The sequence below is a fragment of the Stenella coeruleoalba genome, assembly GCF_951394435.1.
Source record: "Stenella coeruleoalba genome assembly, chromosome: 5".
Lineage (NCBI taxonomy): Eukaryota > Metazoa > Chordata > Mammalia > Artiodactyla > Delphinidae > Stenella > Stenella coeruleoalba.
Window position 1 is genome coordinate 60,861,766 of NC_137150.1, and position 21,010 is coordinate 60,882,775.

A 21,010-nucleotide genomic window follows, 5' to 3' on the forward strand; every position below is an offset into this window, starting at 1 on the left:
AGATCCTTCAGCCCCATTTGAACCTTCAGATGACTGCAGCTCTGGCTAACAGCCGAACTGCCACCTGGTGAGAGACCCTGAGCCAGAGCCACCCAGCTAAGGTGCTCCCAGATTTCTGACCCTCAGAGACTGTGTGAGATAATAAATGTTGTTTTAAGCTGCTAGGTTTCAGGGCAATTTGTTACACAGCTATAGATAACTAACACAGGACCTCTTCTGATTTATCTCAGCCCCTACCAGACTGTCTGGCGTTTAGGAAGTCCTTAATCGATGTTGGTTGGATGAATGAATGAATGGGTAATTGTGGCAGCACTTAAATAAACCAGTGATCCAATCAGGTAGTCTGGACTGAGAGTTGAGAAATTTAATTTATAACTTTAATATGGTTTATCTTCTCAGAAATTCAGTTTCTCTCAAATAGGTCTTCCTACCTAGTAATAATGTGGCAGTGGAGAATAGAACAAAATAAATTATTTCTAGGAAGACGATTTAACTTACTGATTCAAGCAACAACCTCCACTAAGGTTGTAAAACAAAATTTTTAACAGCACAAAAACCGAATTATAAGGAACGAATGACATAAATCTCCAAGGTAAGTTTTTATTACAAAAACTTTTAATACAATTCAATATTCTATTAAGACTAAAGGCAGGTCCTTGCCAACCCTACTAAGCCATAAGAGAACAAGTCAGGAAAGTGAATATGTTCTCCAGGGTGACTCGAATCATTCCTTTACTAACGAATGCTAGGGGTGTGTGGTCTTTTCTGTTAACATTTCTTTGGTAGTAAAAACAAGGAGGAATAAAATTCTTGGCTGCTCTACAGAAAAACATGAACTAGAGTGAAAACGTGGCCATAAAACTGCAGAAGAAGCAAGTTACCACAAGAGGGGGATCTACATTCGAGAAAGAAAAGTTGGTTAGCGGTTAAATTTCTCTTTCAAAGAAATAAAAAATGCCTTGAGAAATTTACTCCATTCCTTTATCCTTAGACTCACAGCTTAACAATCCCTTGAAAATGAGAAACAAATGTTTTACAGAGCCTCTCAGTTTTCTTCAAGGGAGTAGAGAACTTCATTAATGATAGGCTATTTTATTTCCCATTAAGCCTCCTTTCATGTACCATAATCTCTCGTGATTCTGGACAAAATAATTTCCTCTGTAAAAGGGAGCCTATGCCAGTATGAGGCTTCAGGCAGCACTTACTGTCGTTGTTCTTGTAGGCAATTTGATGTAGTGAAAAGACCAGAGACCTTGGTACCAGACCAACAGGAAGTCAAATTCAGGCTCTGCCACTTGTTAGCTGGGTGACATTTAAGTGATTAATTTCTTTAAGTCTGAGTTTGCTCACATGTAAGTTGTGCAAATTAAATGAGATGTATATAAACTGCTTAGCCTAGTGTCTGACACATACCTGTTCAATAGTGAAAGGCCATTATTATCGTTTCTTGCTTATTATTTAATTCTGTTGTCTGTAGCCACCTAATTCTTAGTTTTAGTGATTCTGGAGGAGTCATCAAGATAAAAATATAAGCTGATCTATTCCTCTTGGTGTCACATCAAATATCTAGACAACCTATGATATGTTGCTCTTTTTGACGATTTTTAGAGAACATTTAAAGTGGAAAAGGAGGTAGGTCAATTGACATACATCTTACAAAACATGGATAGTAAAAGCACTGAAAATACATTTTACAGGCAAAGCAGAAGCATTTTTAAAAGTGGAAAAGATCAAGGATAAAATAAAATCCCCAACGTGAACACAGGTAACGTTCATTACTATTGATGCTTCGGTGTATAATGTGGAGCATATACCACTTTACATACATTATGTTAATTTAATGTATCTCAAATGTTGACTTTGGTTAAAATATTTTCAAGGACACTAGAAAATATTCTTAAACAGCTCACTAGATCTTTCATAAAATGAACAAAAAAATTTTGAAATTGATGTACTGCTTGAACTTACGTCAGAAATTTGGTTTTTGTGAAAAATAGTGGTTTACAAGGTTGGAAGGACCCACACTCCAAGGGAAGTCTTCAACATCTTGGAAACAATGAAAGAATTCTCTAAACTCCACCTTTTTCTTTTCCCTCGGGGCACCAGTTAGATTCTCTGGTATCCAGAAGATTCACGCCTTAAGCGGATTGCATAGACAATCAAACCCACTGCGAAGAGACCAAGCACGATGGCCCCAATCACGGGAAGCACAATTGTGTAGTCAGATGAACATTCGTCCACTAAGAGAAAAAACAAATACAGCCACTAAGGTTTAGTGAGGACAGACCAGAAAGTAGGCTAGAGTGGGGAGAATATGAGCTTTGGAGTCAGACCTGTGCTTGACTTTTGCTTCCACCACTAACTGTGTGAACCTGGGAGGGTTATTTAACCCTGCAATTTACTCATTTATAAAGGAAGCAAATAATATATAAAATTGTTGGAGGATGAAATAAAATAACTTTCTCTTCTCAGAAATTAATATTTAATAATTGTTAGTCCTGTTTTCTTCCAGGTGTTGCTCTCTGTAAAGTGGGATGTGCTTACGTAAAACAGACTGTGTCACTGTAAACCTTATCTCTTGAAAACATGGGATGTTTCTCCACTTTTTAAAACATTCATTTTTGTCACACTTACAGTTCTGTTTTATTGCTTTTAGTTAGCCAAAAATATTAGAAAATAGACCTAATTATTTACGAGAACTTAAAAGTGAAAGTTTCCAAATTTGTCAAACTTCTTTTTTCTTTATTCTGTTAGAGATTATTTATTCAGTTCATTTAAAATGTAATCAGTCTTGACTGGAGAAAGATGCAAGGCCCTGGGAATAAAAGGGACCTTAATTGAGTACAAATAAATGGAGAACTATATCTATATCTTATTCAAGAACAGATGAGAGGATATGCCCTTGAGGTCTTCCATGAACCAATATTGAAATTATGTCCTGAACCAAGAATCACCATTAATCCAATTCTCACCTGAGGTCCAAGTAAAAAGAATCAGGAGGGGCCAGGGAAGAGGGAATGGTAATTAGAGACTCCTGGGAAAAAAACTAAATCTATAAAAGACAGGAACTGTGCTTGTGGTACACTATTTGATTTGGCAGTGGACAATATTTACATTATAATGATGCATACCTTATTGATTTAACAAAAAAGACAGTGATATAACCATAAAAAGGATGGTGTAAGAAGTATTAAATCCTTATCTTTCATAGCAAGAGGTTTAAAGCTGATAAATTAAGAAACAGTAGGATAAGCTTTTTATTATTTTTTAGAGAATTATGGAGATAGTTACCATAAGAAATTGTTAAAACTAGTTAAAGTGCTTTGTCTCTTAGAGGAGGGACAGGGAAATGTTGCTTTTCATGAATCCTTTTAGAGTATATGATAATTTTGTTATTTACATATTTGTTTAAATTACATATAATTTTGTTATATTAAATATTACATGTAAATATTTATATATATTTCTTAGATAGGAAAGAACATAATCTAAGAAGTTAAAATAATTTGGAAAAAAAATACAGAATTGTCAAAAAAAATGTAAAACACATACCTATCAATCCAGCAATTCCACCACTAGGAATTTATACTGAAGATATATTCATAAAGTACACAAAAATATGTAATAATAATCTCCTTTTATGAGAGGAAAATTGACAATCTAAATAGCCATCAAAAATTTACAGTTGTATATTCATACAATAGACTATGATGTAGCCATCAAAAGGAATGTGGTAGATTTCCATGTGCTGACAGGGAAGTTACCTAAGATCTGTGAAGCACTGCATGGGTGCCTAGAGCAAAAAAATACACAAGAAGCTGGGGGAAGACTGGGATGGGAATAGAGGCAACTTTTACTTTCTATATAGTTATATACTATCTAATATTACATTGTTTAAACATCTTCAAAATGCAGAAAAGTAAACAAAGAAAATAGTTATTCAATCACCATGTTTCTTCCACTTGAATTAATCACCATAAATCTTTGAGGCATTTGTTTCCTCTGTACATATATGTGTGTATGAGTGTGTGTGTGCTCATGTGTATGCTTAAAGAAAAATCATTGTATTTTTAAAAATGATATATACTCATTATAAATCTCCTGAAAACCACCTACCCAGAAATTATCATTGGTAAAACATGGACAAACATTATTTCAGGTGTCTTTCTTTACAACTGTAAGAATAGATGGGTAGAAAAATAAATAGAAGTGGTTTTATCAAAATGGAATCATACAAATGCTATTTTAACCAAAATTGTTCATTTTAATATTACTTGAATTTCACAGAAGAAAAAAACTAAAACAAAACTAGAGGAATTACTGCACTTCAAATAAACGTGTCTTTGCCATGGGAAATATTGTTGCATAAAATATCTCTTTAAGGTTCAAAGAAGAGACAAAAATACACAAGTAGAAAATAAATAAATGATTATGAAATGCATTAAGAGGTTATAAAATAAATTAGAGACGTGTTTTCGAAACTCTGTTTCCAGTTAGACATTATCTATTGATTCTGTTTTGAAAGATTAACACTAACAGATTCCCTTCTATTTCTGGTCTTCCCAACTCAAATTCTGAACAGCTATACATATTTTTAGAAACATTGTTCAGGTTTACAATATTTCAATTCTATTTGATAATTGTAATGCCTATAATTTCTAAAAATTCGTTTCAAATTTAGAACACATTCACTATTTAAAGTCAAAATAATATGAAATGCTGTACATTGAGAAGTTTCATTTCTACCCTTGTGCCATCTTCTTAGTTCCCCCTGCCAATATTAGACAACTACTTAATTTCTTATCTATTTCCAATGTTTCAGATATAAGCAAAAGTGAAAATATACTTTATTTCCCATTTTCTTCACTATTATGCATTACACATTTTTTAACAATATATTTTGGATGACTTTCCTTATACATACACAAACATGTATGTTCTCATTCTTTTCTTATAACTGTATAGTATTCTGTTGTGGAATGTATCTGTCCCAGATTGATGGACCCTTGGTTTGTTTTTAATCTTTTGATATTACAAATAATTCTGTGATGAATAAGCATGCACATGTATCATTTTACATATGAGAAGGAATGATAAAATCTCAGATCCATAATTGTTTAATGATTTTTATAGTTTACTCTTCAAATAGATAAAATGCCTTAAAAAACAAAACAAAACTGAGCTTTCTCTATTCCTGAAAGATGTTTGCTGATATCCTTGCTTGTAATGTGGCTTCTCTCTGATCAAATTTCATTTTCAAGCTGTATCTTTAAGAAGAGCTCATTTGTGCTGTATCCCTTGAATTATTTCATGTTTGAGGATATCGGTCTATTACCTTTTTACTCAGATTATATTTTGGGGCCACACTTTCCCTTAGGATTTTGTAGACATTGGTCTATTGTTTTCTGGCTTTAAATGTTATTGTAAAGAAATCTGAGGCCAATTTTAACCTTCCCCCTTTATAGGTGATTTGCATTTTTTAGGGGAAGGGGGAGTTTGTATGTCTAAAGAATTCTTTAGCTTTGGCTTACTTTGGATATATCTTAATGTTAAGCTTTCTGTGTCAGGTTTTTTTTTTCCCTTCCACCCTGGGATAGATACACTGTGCACTTTCAATCTGCAACTTCAATTATTTATTTTAAGGAAAACCTCTTAAATCATCAAATATATCTTCTTTTTATTTTTTAACTCTGTACTTCAGAGGCACCAGTTATCCTTATTTTAGATGATCTGAATAGCTTTCATACCTAGCAGCTTACCTATAATATTATAATCTTAATTTTTATTAACTGGTTAACTCAGTCTTTTTCTCTATGAAGATAATTCAGTTTTCAGCTCTATCTGTTCTGCCTTTCACTATTTCCATTTATTACGGAAGTGTGTTGCTTTGATGCTCAACTTGTTTTCTTAGGAGTGAAATGTCCTATTTACCTCACTCTTTCATTATAACTTCTCCTCTATGAGCTCTGGTTATATGGAATTCACGTTCTTATTAATTGTCAAAAAACAATTGACAGGTATTTCTCTCTGTTCCTTGAGTTAGGTTTTCTTTGTATTTTATCAACTATATTCCTTTCTAACCCTCCCTCCTTTAATTTTTAAAAATTGTGGTAAAATATACACAACATAAAATTTACCATTTTAATTGTTTTAAAGAGTACACTTCAGTGACATTAAGTACATTCACATTTTTGTGCAACCATCACCACTATCCATCTCCAGAACTTTTTTCATCTTGCAAAGTGAAAACTCTGAATCTATAATTTAGTTTAATCTTATATTATTTTTTCCTGCAGTAATTTTGCACTGTAGTCTTGTAGTTTGTCTTCATCTTGCTCGTTTCCTCTTGAGCTAACTAATTGGATTCTATTTTCTTTTCTATACCTTGGGAACTAGCTACAGACTGGGGTGTCCTCTGGTCTGGGGCTGGCTCCCCAGTTCATTTCCAGCAGTCTGTGTTTATTCTGCCTTGTCTCCGCAGTAGCCATTTTCACTACTCCTACCTAGCTTGAAGAAATGCGGGATCCTAGTTCCCCAACCAGGGATCGAACCTGGGCCCCCTGCATTGGGAGCGTAGAGTTTTAATCATGGACCGCCAGGGAAGTCCCAAGTGGCTGCTCTCTTTCTCTCCAGTTTTAGGAAGAGTAGTCAGCATTCACAGAATGTTTTTTTTTCACAGTATGGCTCCTTGGGGTAGGTGTACTGGGGAGGGTTAGGAGCCCACTCAGCTGCGCCTCTCCATTCTTCCTCTCAGTCTTGTATCTTTGCTGTTCATCAGTTTAAAATGTTTATTGCATTAGGTTATGTCTTTTTGACTGCTACTGATTTAAAAAAAAATGTTTCTCCCCTCAATCTATTAGACAATGTGGGAGAAAAATTCTGTGAGGAAAATTCTAGTCATTATTATTTTTTTTTTTTTTTTTTTGCGGTACACGGGCCTCTCACTGTTGTGGCCTCTCCCGTTGCGGAGCACAGGCTCCAGACGCGCAGGCTCAGCTGCCATGGCTCACGGGCCCAGCCGCTCTGCGGCATGTGGGATCTTCCCGGACCGGGACACGAACCCGCGTCCCCTGCATCGGCAGGTGGACTCTCAACCACTGCGCCACCAGGGAAGCCCCTCTAGTCACTATTTTAACTCCAATTTTTCATTTCATATATTTCTGTAGTGCTTAAAATTTTTTTCACAACCTATGTGTTTTTGTTCCCATTTGTTTCTTAAAAATTAAGAATTAGTAGTGAAGTATAAATTATAACCATTTTAAACAGTTTATGAAACAAACCCAAAATTCGGGCACACATTGATACAAATTTGTTAATCAATGTCTGTTTTGTATGTAATTCATACGTAATTCTTTATTCACGTTATCGTTGTGAGAACCTAGAAACAATAAAAATTCCCAATAATAACAGAATAGTTAAGTAAATTATTGTGTAATGTTGATAGCATATTCAGGATAGCAGCCATAGTAATGACACTTTGTACCTCTAGCAGCATGGAGAAATGCTTATGGAACAAGGATACCAAACTGTGTCCTCTGTGTGCTTTCAGTTTGTAAAACAATATTCTTGAGAAGGAAATACAGTTGACCCTTGAAGGACACCAGTTTGAACTGCACGGGTCTATTTATAGGCAGATATTTTTCAACATTAACTACTACAGTACTACTTTATCCGCAGGTGGCTGAGGAACGCAGGTACAGAGGGAACCACCTAAACGGAGGGCCAACTCTGTTATACACACAGATTTTCAACCGTGGGAGGGTGGGTGCCCTGACCCCCAGCATCATTCAAGGGTCAACTGTACCCCAAAATGAACAATGGATAGGTTATCTCCATGTGGGCATTAGTGAAGGTTTCTACTGTCTCTAGGTAGGTTGCAGAGAGAGGGGTAAATTCAGGCGTTCTACCGTCAGCAGAAGGGAGAAACCGAGTTGAAACCAGCTGGAAGGGCAAGCAGCAGGAGAGCCAAAGGTCAGGGGCCAGTGCCGCCAGAGAGGATCAGAGGCCCCTTGTGAGGCTTCCCGGAGTCCTACACAGCAGCCTCCTGCCCCTACCTCAGAAAGGGACAAGCAGTGCTCTGCAGTAAGCCTTTCAGCCCTAAGAGACGACTTGGAGGCAGCACGGCGCGGGGCTGGCGGGGGGCGGGGGAGGGAACCCCAGGACACGGAGGAGGCCACTTCCAGATGCCCAGTCTACCACAGTCCCAATCCCAGCACTTTCCCCTCTAGGTCCCTCCTGGGACATCACTGCAACAGTGGGCAGAACTGTAAGGCAATAATGCATCCAGGCATTTACTTACTAATCATTCCAAGGAAACCTGTGTTCTTTTCGGTTACTAGAATGTTAATTCAAAGCAATTTTAAAGATAATTGGCGTGTGTGGGGAGGGGTAGATCACAGGAGTCTAAGCAGCAGCCGTCACTCCACAGAACTCATTGAAGATGGTAGAAAGGAAAATCAAGCGAACTGCCTTATCCCTCTCTTCTTGATTTTAATTCGACTTCGTTTTCCTCTGCTGTGGGAGAAATTTCTAAACTAGGACCTCCCTTTAGTCATTCTACAGGGTGGTTAGTGGCACGGTGAATAAACAACCCGTGCTCTGTGGTAGAGAACCTAACAAGCACACTTGAGGTGGAACTGGAAATGGGAGTCTAGTGTGGGTATTGGCTGACACCCACTGGAGGAAGGAGGTGAAGACAGATGGCATCTCTCCAAGGCCACGCCCTTGCTGCTCAACCCGAGTCACTTTTGGGAACACTGGGTCCTCATATCCCAGATTTGCATCAACACCTCCTGGGGTAAGGAGGAACAGGAACGTCCTCACCCTCCTGCCATCTTCAAGGGCTCTTGAAGCTCTCTGGAAGCTGCTGTGTGCTCTCCCCACCCCCTCACTTCTGAGAAAGTGGAGAGAGCTAAAATACCTCAAAGGAAAGCAGTACACGTCCTAGATAAGCAGTGGTTATAGAGTGGTTGCCAACTTTCATAAACTTCCTCTTAAAAATAATGAATAACACCTCTGGAAAATACAGAAACACAAGAACAGTGTCTGTTAGTAAAAACAGTTAAAAACATCCAGAGGTCCATTACTCTCCCCTTTCTCTGAAAGACCAACCCCAGTTCTGCTATTTAAACAGTCAACGTAGTAGAAAACCATGAATAACATTCTAAACCATATTTTAATAGAACTTTTCCTCCAGACACCAATCACTCCCAATCAGGAATTTTCTGGTTTACGGTTTTTTTTGTTTTTTGTTTTGTTTTGTTTTGTTTTTGGTAAATGTTTGCTAAAAAAGGAAAGTGGATAATAATCTGGGTAGATTTACCTCTTCTCTTTGCCATTTATGACTGTTTAGATGCTTTGCCTACCTCCGCCCCCCACGATGGCCCAACTTAACAAATCTACAAGGATATACTAAAATCAAAGAAAAATAGAGACAGAGCAGAAAAAAGGTATTAAGAAGGCAGACAACAAATTAAGGTGAAGGACTGGAGAACTAACTTGTATGAAGCCTCTTTTGTTTGCTAAGATCTTTCGTATATCCTTTACATTAAAAAATGGAATGTTGGGAAGTTTTCTAGTTGTTTTTTTTTTTTTTTTTTTTTTTTTTACTAATAATACATTATAACAGTGTAGAATACGTCCTTTTAAAAACGATAGTCTAAAAAGACCTCCAGGGCTTCCCTGATGGCGCAGTGGTTGAGAGCCCCCCTGCCATTGCAGGGGACGTGGGGTTGAGCCCTGGTCCGGGAAGATCCCACATGCTGCGGAACAGCTGGGCCTGTGTGCCACAACTATTGAGTCTGCACTCTACAACCCACCAGCCACAACTACTGAGCCTGCGCTCTAGAGTCCGTATCCCACAACTACTGAGCCCGCACACCTAGAGCCCGTGCTCCACAACAAGAGAAGCCACCGCAATGAGAAGCCTGTGCACTGCAAGGAAGAGTAGCCCCTGCTCGTCGCCACTAGAGAAAGCCCACATGCAGCAACAGACCCAATGCAGCCAAAAATAAAATAAATAAATTTATTAAAAAAAATAAAAAGACCTTCAGTCAACCTAAAAAAAAAAAAAGATAGTCTATCAAGACTATCATTTAAGTAAATCAGGAGTTGGGCAAAATCCAGGAGTTTAAAATCACTTTAGAATTTATTTTAAAATGGATAGGATTTTAAAAGTAAAAAAGTTTTTTTAAAAAACTAGATATTGAGACTCTTAAAAATGTATACGAAAAATCAATGCAGTTTGAAAATGTCTTTCACACAATCTTCCCTCTGGGTGTTTGCTTTTTCCTTCTCACAGGATCCTGCTCACATCCCTGCCTCTTGTCCCTAATTCTCACGCCAGGCCTGTATTATCACGTGTGGCTGGTGGAACTCAAGCCCATATGACCCAGGAAGAAGTGGGGTGGGAGCTGTCTTGTAGCTAGCCTGATGGCCTTTGGTAGAATGCTAATTTCCTAATCGGATTTGGAGGGTGGGGTTGGCAACTAGAAAAGTTGATCCCTTCGCTTCAGGCTACATATACAGCCAGCATTCCCAAGGCCTTAACCTTGCACACTTTGAGGAAGGTGGGGTTTTACATGCGTTCATATCCTCTCCTGGGCCTCTTTCTGGTCACCAGGCATGCTGTTAGCAAAACGCCAAGCAATCCTGCGATACTCAGGCCCATGGCCACAGGGATTTCTCTCCTGTTTCTGTCACTGAAGCATTCGTCCGCTGTAATTGAAGTCAGAGTAACAGGTGTTACAGGCTGGCCACAATGCTGGGAAGTGATACTGCCCCTGCCCGCCTCAGCTTCACAGAGAAGGCAACTGAGAGAGAGATGGATCTGCGGGACCTGTCCCTGCTGCCTCAGACATATGGACAGGTGAAGATGAGAAGGGAAGGGGTCACTGCAGTGGACTGACTTGTAGTGCCCGTGATCACTTAAGGGGTGTCTTAACTGCAGATCCCCGGGCCCCGCACCCAAGCAGTTTTGATTCAGCGGGTCGGAGGTGGGACCCAGGTGATTGTGATACGGCTGGGAGGCAGATCCAACTTTGAGGAACACTGGTTAGGTCCAGAGGGTCAGGATCAGAATTGTGTCTTGACTCTCAAGCCAGGGTAAGCACGGGAGCCTGGTTTCCCAAGGTTGGAGACACAGACCTGGACCATATCACCTGGCCAAAGTTTTCTATTTAAACTCTGTGCTTCTTGAAGGGACTGCTGGACACCCTGGGCTCCTGGTACTGGAGAGAGCCTTTGCAGGCTCCGAGATTTTAGAGAGAAGGGGTTTAGAAAGGGGGTCAGGGGCCTACTGTTTGGGATGACCGTTCTCTTTGACAAGGCCGAGCGTTACACTTGCTGGATTCCTCTCCGGTTCTCCGAGCCCCTGTTGAAGGGTCACCCATCTGTCAGGACTTCTCTGACCCCCTTCCTGCAACGCTGTGCTCCTCATGCCTTCCTCTGTGCTCCCACGGCCTTTTGTACTTATGCCTTTTATAATGCCATATTGTATGGTAACTTCTATTTTTCAACTTGCTCCTTTTTCTCTCTTCTCTTACTCTCTGGTAGAAAACATTATTTACAGGATGACATACAACTTCACATCTGAGCACCTTTAGTGAAATTTGAGGTGCAAAGACTGGGAATAAGGAGCTGAGCTGAAGCGGGGACAGTGGAATGAACAAGAGAAATATTTTGGAGGTAGAACTGATAGGGTTTTGTGACTATGTATATGAGAGGGTGAAGGAGGGAAAGGAAAAAATGAAAAGATAGCTTTCTACATCTCCTCGTGAGCACTGCTTAATAGCGGCCAGGTGTGCTGCTAAAAGGTTTTTATTTCTCATCTCTGTCACCGAGAGGTTTCCCAGACCTGCTTACTTCCTTCTATACACAGGTTCTGAGGGGGAGGAAGAGAAAGTGTGTGCCTTATTTTTAAGACCACATGATTAAATACAGAGGTTTTTCAAGCCTTCATAATAAATTTTTAAAAGAGTTTCTCAAATTGGATATTTTGAGACAAGATGACATAGTGGGGGAAATACCTACTAGCAAATTTTAATATTTAATCTTAGGACTCTGGTAAAGGTCCAAAATTAAGATAGAGATTGTAGGACTCAGACCAAACCTACAGATGTCAGGAGATCCAAGGCAAGTGACACTTCATACTGCCTTTGCTGAATGCCTTCCACCAGGTATATCAGAAGTTTTCTGCCAGACACATTTTCAGCTTTACAGTGGAATTCAAGTAGAAATCAGACTCATGTTATAGAAAGTTAACTTACAGCTACACCTCTAGCTAAATCTATTTTTGATAGCTGAGAAGTACTCATAAGGTCATTGACTTATTATGAGAGAGATGTTTTAGAAACTGAAGTTCAATTCTTGCCCTAATGTAGAAACCCTTGTAATACTGTTTTCCTGGTGGGGAGAAAAGGGCTTTTTTGGAAAGTCACCCTGGGCTGCCCCTGGCCTTCTTGTTAGAACCTGCTTCCCTCTGTGGTGGGAAAAACCCAAAGTAGAAGTTGCATGGAAACTAAGACTAATTATGAGGAAGCACTAGTTGGGTAGAACAGCTTGGATTTGAGAAGAGGGGATTCAACAGTGTATTTCTGTCTAGAATGATCACAACTTTCTCTTTTCCCTCCATAAGTGGGAAAGAATCTATTCTGAAATCTTGACTTTTAGACATATCACTAATACTCAGGATTTTAAGGTGTTCTCCAAAGACACCTGGGTTTACCAGTATTCAACAGCTTGTCCAGGGGAGGTTACTGATGGCGTTTTCTCACTCTTTGATTGATTGACTGTGTGTGTGTGTGTTTAAATGAGTCAGAATGTGTATCTTGGCCAGACAAGAAGAATGTATTCTGCTGTGGGAGGGCAGTGGACATGAGTGGGTTTAAGTGTCTGATTTTGAGGCTGGTATTGGCTCATACAACGGTGGGAGGGAGGGTTGGCCGGAGAAACTTGACCCTGAGAGCTTAGCGGAATCATACTCTTCTAGGAAGTTCATGTGATTCCTGTCCCTTTGAAAGCTTCAACCAAAAAACAACTTGAAACTACTCCTGGGTCTCAGAAGTTTAGGTTTGTGACATGATGATCCCTTAACTTACCATTTCCAAAGTGGTTGCCTTCAAAATCAAAGGCTTGAAGTTGGATATTCATTGTTTTCAGCTGAAGGTGGGTGGAGAGCTGGATGCTCTGTTCGCTCACACACTTGAAGGAATGCCCCGCCACAGTCTCAAACATCACCATTGCACTTTTCATTCCTTGGTAAACTTTCTCTGAAAACACAAAGGTGAAATACCGACATGTAAGAATCCTGGCAAGTAACCATTGAGCCCCAGCTGTTGCCGGATGGCCCATGTGCAGTTAAATGGCCTTCCTTAGATGTGGTTCTCCACGGTTCTGACACCTTCGCCTCATGAAACATCACCCTGGTGCTGTCTGGGGACTTTTTCCTGACGCTCTGTTCACCATATATGGGGGCAATCTCACATAAATTAGAATATGATAACATTGAAATAAAAACTCTTCGGAATCTTTTATTCAGTTATTTTAAGTCACTGGGGGCAGAGTCAATGGGGGCTATTGTCAGTGCCTGCGCACAAAAAAGTGTCCATGAAAACTTCAGAAATAAAAGAAGTAAGATTGTTCTCTGAGACAAAAATCACACGCTCTCATAATGCATCAGAGCAGAGACATGCAAAGTTACCAAGCAGAGTATTTGCATGTCACCACACTGAATGCATTCATATAGCAAAAGGAAGGACCAAGCCCATCATTGGGAGGGGTTGTTGCATCATTCATGGAAGCATAGAGAAGGGAGAGGCCCATCTGCATCCATCTGAGTGCTGCTGGGAGAGAAGGACCTGCTCAAGGACTGGCCCTGTCTCATGAGAGGCACACGCGTTTCAAGGAGGTGAGTGCTTCAAGGCCCATGGGGTTAAACATTTAAAATAGTTACACCATTGTAAAGCAATTATACTCCAATAAAGATGTTAAAAAAATTTAATAACTCCATTTGCTCTAATTCCACCTCTACCAGGCACCCTTCTGAATATAGTTTGGTTTCCCGAATGGGAGAAAGTTCATTGGCAGAGTACCCAACTGTCTTGGTCCCCTTGCAGTTATAATAAGAAACAGTAGCATGAACAAACTGGCATTCTGATTTTATACATCAGTTTTATGACCTTGGTTTAACATCAGGTTCCTTGAAGAAACAGCCACTGACGGCTTCCGGGGCTGAGGACCAGACTATGGACCTCAGTGAATTCATCCACGGGCTGTTAGCGAGGGAGTCCGAAAGTTCCCTCCTCTCCTGCTGCTGCGGGTGTGTTCACTTGCATCTGACATAACATCTCACACAGAGGGTCAGCTCACTGTGTTTCAGGTGCTGTGCAAGTACTTGACGTGCATTTTCCTGTTTAATTCCCACAAAAATTTTTTGAGATAGGTACTACTGTCACCATTTTACAGATGAGAAGACAGAGTTGAAAACATTCGTCTGAGAACATACATCTAGTAAGTGGTATTTGGACTCAAGCCGTCTGATTCTAGAGCTTGTTACCTTAACTACTGTGCTGTTGTGTCTCCTGCCTGTTACTGTTGTATTCACTGCAGACTCCTGCATTTATACATTCAAACGTCCTACATGATGTACTGAATTATCCATGTACACTGCTGTATCTTGTGTTATATCCTGGGGTAGTCTACTACCACTGCTCGTGCTAATGTCACCATGGTCACTACCTCTGAACTACAACTAACTACTGTACTCACACCACCACCACTGCCACCATTGACATGAAAATTATCATTACTATGAGTATGACAGTTCCTGCTGCCACTCCTGAGCCTTGAGCATGCGGACCTAGAGTTGTTTTTTCCCCTCCCTCAGCCTCTCAATTAGCTTCTGGTCTGACTTTCCCTTCTCCTGCCCCTTGAGACGTTACTACCCTATTAGTAGCTAAAATTTGGTCATTATCCAGTGATAACATTAGCTGCTTTATGTTAGCATGCACAATATTTATTCCCCAGTCGATATGAGGAGACTCGTTTGAGATAATGTATATGAAAAGGTCAGCTGTGACATCTTACTTACATTTAACCAATAATCATTGACAACAACTTTTTGAGCAATACCAATGTAATATTGCTAATATTTAAAATAGATATATCTTCACATTTTCATTTCTCGGCAAGTTTCTTTAGTATAAGTTCCTTAATTAATAAAAGAATAAGTTTAAGCCAGTCCAAAGAATTTTGAAGAGGAGAAAAGAGACATGAAAACTCTTAGTACACGACCTGGCACAGAGGAGGTGCTCACTAACAGTGTGTTATCGAAGTCTAGGCTTTCGGGAGAAACATCGGAGGCCTCTGAGAAACTCCCTCAACTTGACTGGGAGCATTACTTTCCTAGAAGTGAACGTTGTAGGAGTTCTTTCAACTTGCTCTACTTTGGGTAATTTTTCATATAGCAACCAAAGTGAACCTGTATAAATATAAATTTGATATATCATTTCCCTATGCCAAGCCCTCCAATGGCATCTTTTCACACTTTAGAATAAAATCCAAAGTCCTCACCCTGTCTTACCCACAGGCTGTCTGTGCTCTGGCCTGGCTGCCCCTCAGACCTCATTGGCTGCTTTACTTGCTCTCTTGGACACTCTGGTTCCTGCTGGTCCTTGAGTGCCCCAGCAAGCTCACTCCTTAGAGCCTGGGCACCTGCAGCTGTCCCCAAATGGGGACAGCTCTCTGCTCAAATCTCACCTCTTCAGAGAGGGCTTTCTCCTCAGAGGGCTTCCCTACTACACCTTCCAGTCCTCTCCATCCTCATCCTGCTTTTTTTGCTCATAGAATTCAGCACTATTTAACTGTATATTATAATTTAATGCATCTGTTTACGGTCCTCTCCCCACTTCTATAATGTAAGCTCCATGAGGGCAGGGACTATATGTTTAGATAATTAGGGATACCGAGTACATACTATAGGGCTTGGAACCTAGCAGGCACTAGCTACACTTTCGTAGAATGAATGCATGATTCCCAGAGTGTAAAATAAACCTCACCATTAACGGCAAATCTGTCCAAAAGTCACTCAACTCTATTGTTGTTGATTTGACACAATGTAGCCAACTTGCTGCCTGAGCAGACAAGCAGACTGAAGCACACAGAGGTGTATCAATAATAAGTTCCCTCAAAGTTACATTGCTGGCTGCTCTCTCAGTCTGTTTCTCAAAGGCAGCATCACATATTAGCCAGGTGAAAACTGGGCTAACCAGAAACATAGCATCATCGCTGGTAGAACAGGCTTCTCCAACTACTTACCTGGATTTGAGACGGTCAAATAGGCTTCCACCTCACTGATATAATACGAGTTTTCATCCTGTAAAACAGCAGTGTGTCAACTTTTGGGTAATCTCTGTTTTTATGTTTATGATCCTAGTTTACAGACTGTTTAGGCAGGATTCCAGCTATTAAATCATTGATATAGGGGTTTGGGTTCGTTGGTATGGAGCCACAACTGTGTTTGAAATTTTCCAAAGAAGTAAATACATCATACAATAAATAGATAATAAGTAATGGCTTGCCCCTGGCTGAAAATTTCTCTATTGCATACTTGTTGCTAGAGCCTGAAATTCAAATTCCACTGGTACTATTTGAGTCCCTTCAGCTGGGCCAAGTTTCCCCCTGTTATAATGCTGCAAATACATCTGGAAGGTGGATGGGTTGGGGGGGGCATACATTAAGCCCTTATTAGTAATTAATATCTTAGGGTAAGGATTCAAGCTGAGACCACTCATCCTTAAGGCTACCGTGGGTGGATTTGATGGGGTCCATAACCCTCCCTGGGAAAAACAGTGTATGCAAAATTGTGTGTGGATTTTCCTGGATAGGGTATCAATTACTTTAAATAGATTAATGCGTTCATGTCTCCAAAATGGTTACATGGGGCCATGAAGGATTCTGGAAAGAAAAGGTTAACCCTGAGATTACTGGCTGTTGTCTAGAAGAAGACCCCAGGTTGTTGTGTTCAGAATTATAAAGCAGTGCTCCACATTTTATCCAGAGACTGTACTTTTGAAAAAAAAAAACACTAAAAACCCTACAAAACAGCCCTATAACTTCCTGAGAGAATCAGGGTATGGAACATTAAAATGAATTGGATTGAGATATGAAAGTTAAGCTGGAAAAGGAGTTTTTATTTTTTAAAGTAGGTGATTTACGGTGTTATTGCTTTTAAACATTCATTAGAAAACTGTCTGCAAGTGAGTTGCCAAAAACGTTAGTAGAGCAACCAAAATCAGAATCTGAAATTGAATTACTTTTAGTAGTCATTAAAGGAACTTAGCAATAATAATCTTGACCACATTCTAGTCTATTTATATATTGTTTGCAGATGAAATGATGCTTGCTTACACAATAAGGGTTCCAGAAATACAGACTGTTCCAGTGAGGCGACTGCTATCGATGCACTGAACTCTAGATCCTACAGTTCCTTGAAGCAGCTCCACACACTGGCTTCTCACCTCGTGCCAGGCACTTCTTACCTTGTGTGGCAGGCACCTCTGTGCCTCACCTTATTTAATCCCCACAAGCACAAGGAGAAGAAATGGACGCTCAGTGACTTGCCCAAGGTCACAGTCCTAATAGTTGGCAGGTGAAGATATGACCCCAAGCCACCTGGCTAGCCTTTAACTTCTCTTATATCCACTCCAGACCAGGCATTGCTCTAGGTCCTGGGGGAAGAATAAGACCCAGATGCTTCATTCAAGGTGCTCAGTCTTGGGTCTCAAAGGCAAGTTGGATGATGTGCTTGGACCATCCATTTGTTTTAGAGAAAAACAACTGTGACCCAGGCCCTTGGGTTGCTTTTACATACAGTTTATTCGGGTTATTCTTTTTTTTTGCCACGCCTTGTGGCTTGTGGGATCTTAGTTCCCCGACCAGTAACCCAGGCCCTTAGAAGTGAAAGTGCAGAGTCCTAACCACTGGACGGCCAGGGAATTCCCAGAATATTCTTTACTTGGGATCCCTTTTAGCATAAGAGAGACCTGTATGTCAGGGCCCACAGTCACTGTTATAAAATCCCTGCCCCATCCTAAGGGCAGACAGAATCCATTGAAGGGTTTTAAGCAGGGCAGTGATATGAGGGCTTTGTTTTTGGAAATTGCTTGGGCTGCAACAAGAGATTGATTAAAGAGCAGCAGGAGAACTGTGATGGGGCCAGCGCTGAGCTCCATGGGATACCTCCTGAAGTATTCCCTCTCCTGTGGCATCTCCTAGAGCTATCCTCGCTGTAAGGAATGGGTACTTTGTATTTCTTTAATCGTTTTACAGTTTACTAAGTGCATTTTTCTGCCTTCTTTGGTCCTCACAACCCCCTTGAGGCAGAATAAATGTTCTCAGCCCATTTTACAGCTGAGAACGAAGAGCTCAGAGGAGGTAGGCCTCTACCTCTGATTCACATTGTTTGTAGGTGAGGCAAAGCAAGATCTTGTCTATGGGATCTTGCTCTACACTTTCCTTCATGGGATGTGTGGTTATAGAGAAAAAATTTGTCGTGCAAGAACTTTCTTTTACATTCCCTGGAATATATTTGCCTATATATAATCATCTATAGGAGGCAAGACCAGCTACATAGTTTGTGGACCTAGTTCAAAATAAAAATGCAAGATCAAAAATTATTAAGAATTCCAAGAGGGGAGGTAAAGCATTAAAGCAAGCATGGGCCCTCCCAGCTGTATGCCCTGACAGGAAGGGCTGTTCCTACTCTACCAGAACTGGTGCTATAATTATAGGGCTAATGCCCAAGGTAAGGTCTTCCAAAGCAGATGGCGGTGATCATACTCACTGCAAGTTTATGTCATAATGTAACAGGACTGAGTCCGGAGCCTGTATCCAGGTTTCCTTCTGTTTTGACTGAGTGAAAATTAGCCAGACGTTGACTGGGACTGAACTGCTGTCTATCTTCATGGTAAAGGAAGAGCATTTGTTAGGTGAACTTTTGTAAACAAGAGGTCAGTGGAATGTTTAGTTTCCTTGAGATTCCAAGTTTTACATAATGTATGCTGCTGATATCAAATGAGTCTTATTTAGACCATGGTACCCACTTTTTCTGTGGAGTTGTGTTAAAGAAAATAAAGTTGTCTTTTATTTAAACTAGAGCAAAGCATCTTTTTTTAGACTCAGAAATTCAGAATTTGGCCCCATTTGAATGGTAACAGAGCTGAAGTTTATTCTATATGAGGGGTTGGCAAGTTTTTTGCTGTAAAGGGCCATATGGTAAATATTTTAGGCTTTGTGGATCTCCCTAGCAACCACTCAACTCCACCATTCTAGCACAAAAGCAGCCACAGATGACACATATGCAAATAAGTGCGACCATATTCCCAAAGAACTTCATTTATGGGCACTGAAATTTGAAGTTATATGAGTTCCTGTGTCACAGAATATTCTTTTTTTTTTTTCCCAACCATTAAAAAATGTAAAAGCCATTCTTAGCTTATAGACTGTACATTTTTTTGGTGGTGGCTGGATTTGGTCGGGGGTTGGGGGGGCATAGCTTGTTGACTCCTGGGCTACACCATCCATAAAGAACAAAGTTGCTGAGCAAATCAGTTGGTTATGAAATGTTATAAAGAGAGTGGTTAACCTCCTCTTTGGGAGAATAAATTGTTGCTAAGAATTTTTAAACACTATTTTAAAAATATGTCTCTGTTCCCATGTAACCTAGGTTAAGTTGTTGAATCTTGGCGAACATTGCAAAAATTTAATTTTTTTTCTTATTCAGTAGCAGAATGGGGACAATAGTAACAGGACTTACCTCTTAGGTTGATGTGAGTATTAAATGAAGGAATCATGTAAAAAACGTATCACAAAGTCTTTGCTCAAATTTTAACTAGTGTTGTTAACAACAGTAATAAAAAGATTTCCCCTTCCCAGTAAACCTCTCTCACTGAGATCAAATGATAATTTTTTTTTTTTTTTGCGGTACGCGGGCCTCTCACTGCTGTGGCCTCTCCTGTTGCGGAGCACAGGCTCCGGACACGCAGGCCCGGCGGCCATGGCTCACGGGCCCAGCCGCTCTGCGGCATGTGGGATCCTCCCGGACCGGGGCACGAACCTGTGTCCCCTGCATCGGCAGGCAGACTCTCAACCACTGCGCCACCAGGGAAGCCCTCAAATGATAATTTTTAATCTATATCCTAGAGCTCAGATCCACCACAAACAGAAAGAAAGAGAGAGCAAGCCAGTGAGCTAAGCTTAGCTAGCCCTATGGATTAAAGAACCAGGCTGAAACTTTAGCTCTCAGGGACGGGAATGGGGTGGATACAGAGGAAGGCAGTGGTGGGGAGGTTGAGAACTTCAAGCAGGTGTCAGATTTAACCCAAAGCCCAAGGGAAATTACATGCCACACATTCTGCAATTTATATTCTGCAATTTATAGTGCGTTCTCCTTTGACACCCACGGGGCTATTCTCTGCCAGATGTTTTTCTCATTTGGGGTTGAGGTTGGAGAGTGACAAAAGGGGGCCAAGGACTCCTAAGAGCTGAATATGGTACTTTAGCACTTATAGCATGTCCATGTGAAGGGACCATTTGCAGAAGTACCATCTCACTACTGAACCAATGGCTGCTGACAACGTGGCTCCTCACCGCCAGTGTCTAAAGAGAACTCTGCAATATCTCCTCAAAAGGTCTTAATTCAAGGAACTTAAACACTCTCCTTAGCAAAGGACAGGGTCCAGAGCAAGCCAGCCAGTCAAGCCTGCCCAGAAATGCAGCTTGCCAAAGACGGTGAGGCCCAGGGTCCTCTCCTCAAGTTCTGCAAAATGTATCGTGGGAGTTTCACAGTCACAGATGTTCAGGATGTGGACAGCAAACAGGCCTTTTTTTGTTCAATGTTGTCGACTTCATCAAGAAACCTCTGCTCTGGAAACAGACTCACAGACTTAGAGAATGAACTCTAAGTGTGTTGGGGGGTGGGAAGGATAGTTAGGGAGATTGGGATTAACATACA

General features: G+C 40.4%; 1 protein-coding gene across 2 annotated transcripts in view; it reads right to left on the bottom strand.

Moving 5' to 3' along the window:
• Positions 1 to 239: 239 nt before the first annotated feature.
• The window catches only part of LAMP3 (lysosomal associated membrane protein 3), a 34,788-nt gene continuing 14,017 nt past the window's right edge, over positions 240 to 21,010 (bottom strand). Inside the window, exons 4-6 of one of the 2 annotated variants that reach the window (XM_079922512.1) lie at positions 16,315 to 16,372; positions 13,098 to 13,268; positions 240 to 2,240 (exon numbers count right to left, since the gene is read on the bottom strand). In XM_079922512.1, coding sequence (XP_079778638.1) covers positions 2,107 to 2,240; positions 13,098 to 13,268; positions 16,315 to 16,372 — 363 coding nt within the window. In that variant the 3' untranslated portion in view covers positions 240 to 2,106. Of the gene's footprint in view, positions 2,241 to 9,148; positions 10,717 to 13,097; positions 13,269 to 16,314; positions 16,373 to 21,010 lie in introns of those variants that run through there. The other variant, XM_079922511.1, reaches the window with a different exon arrangement.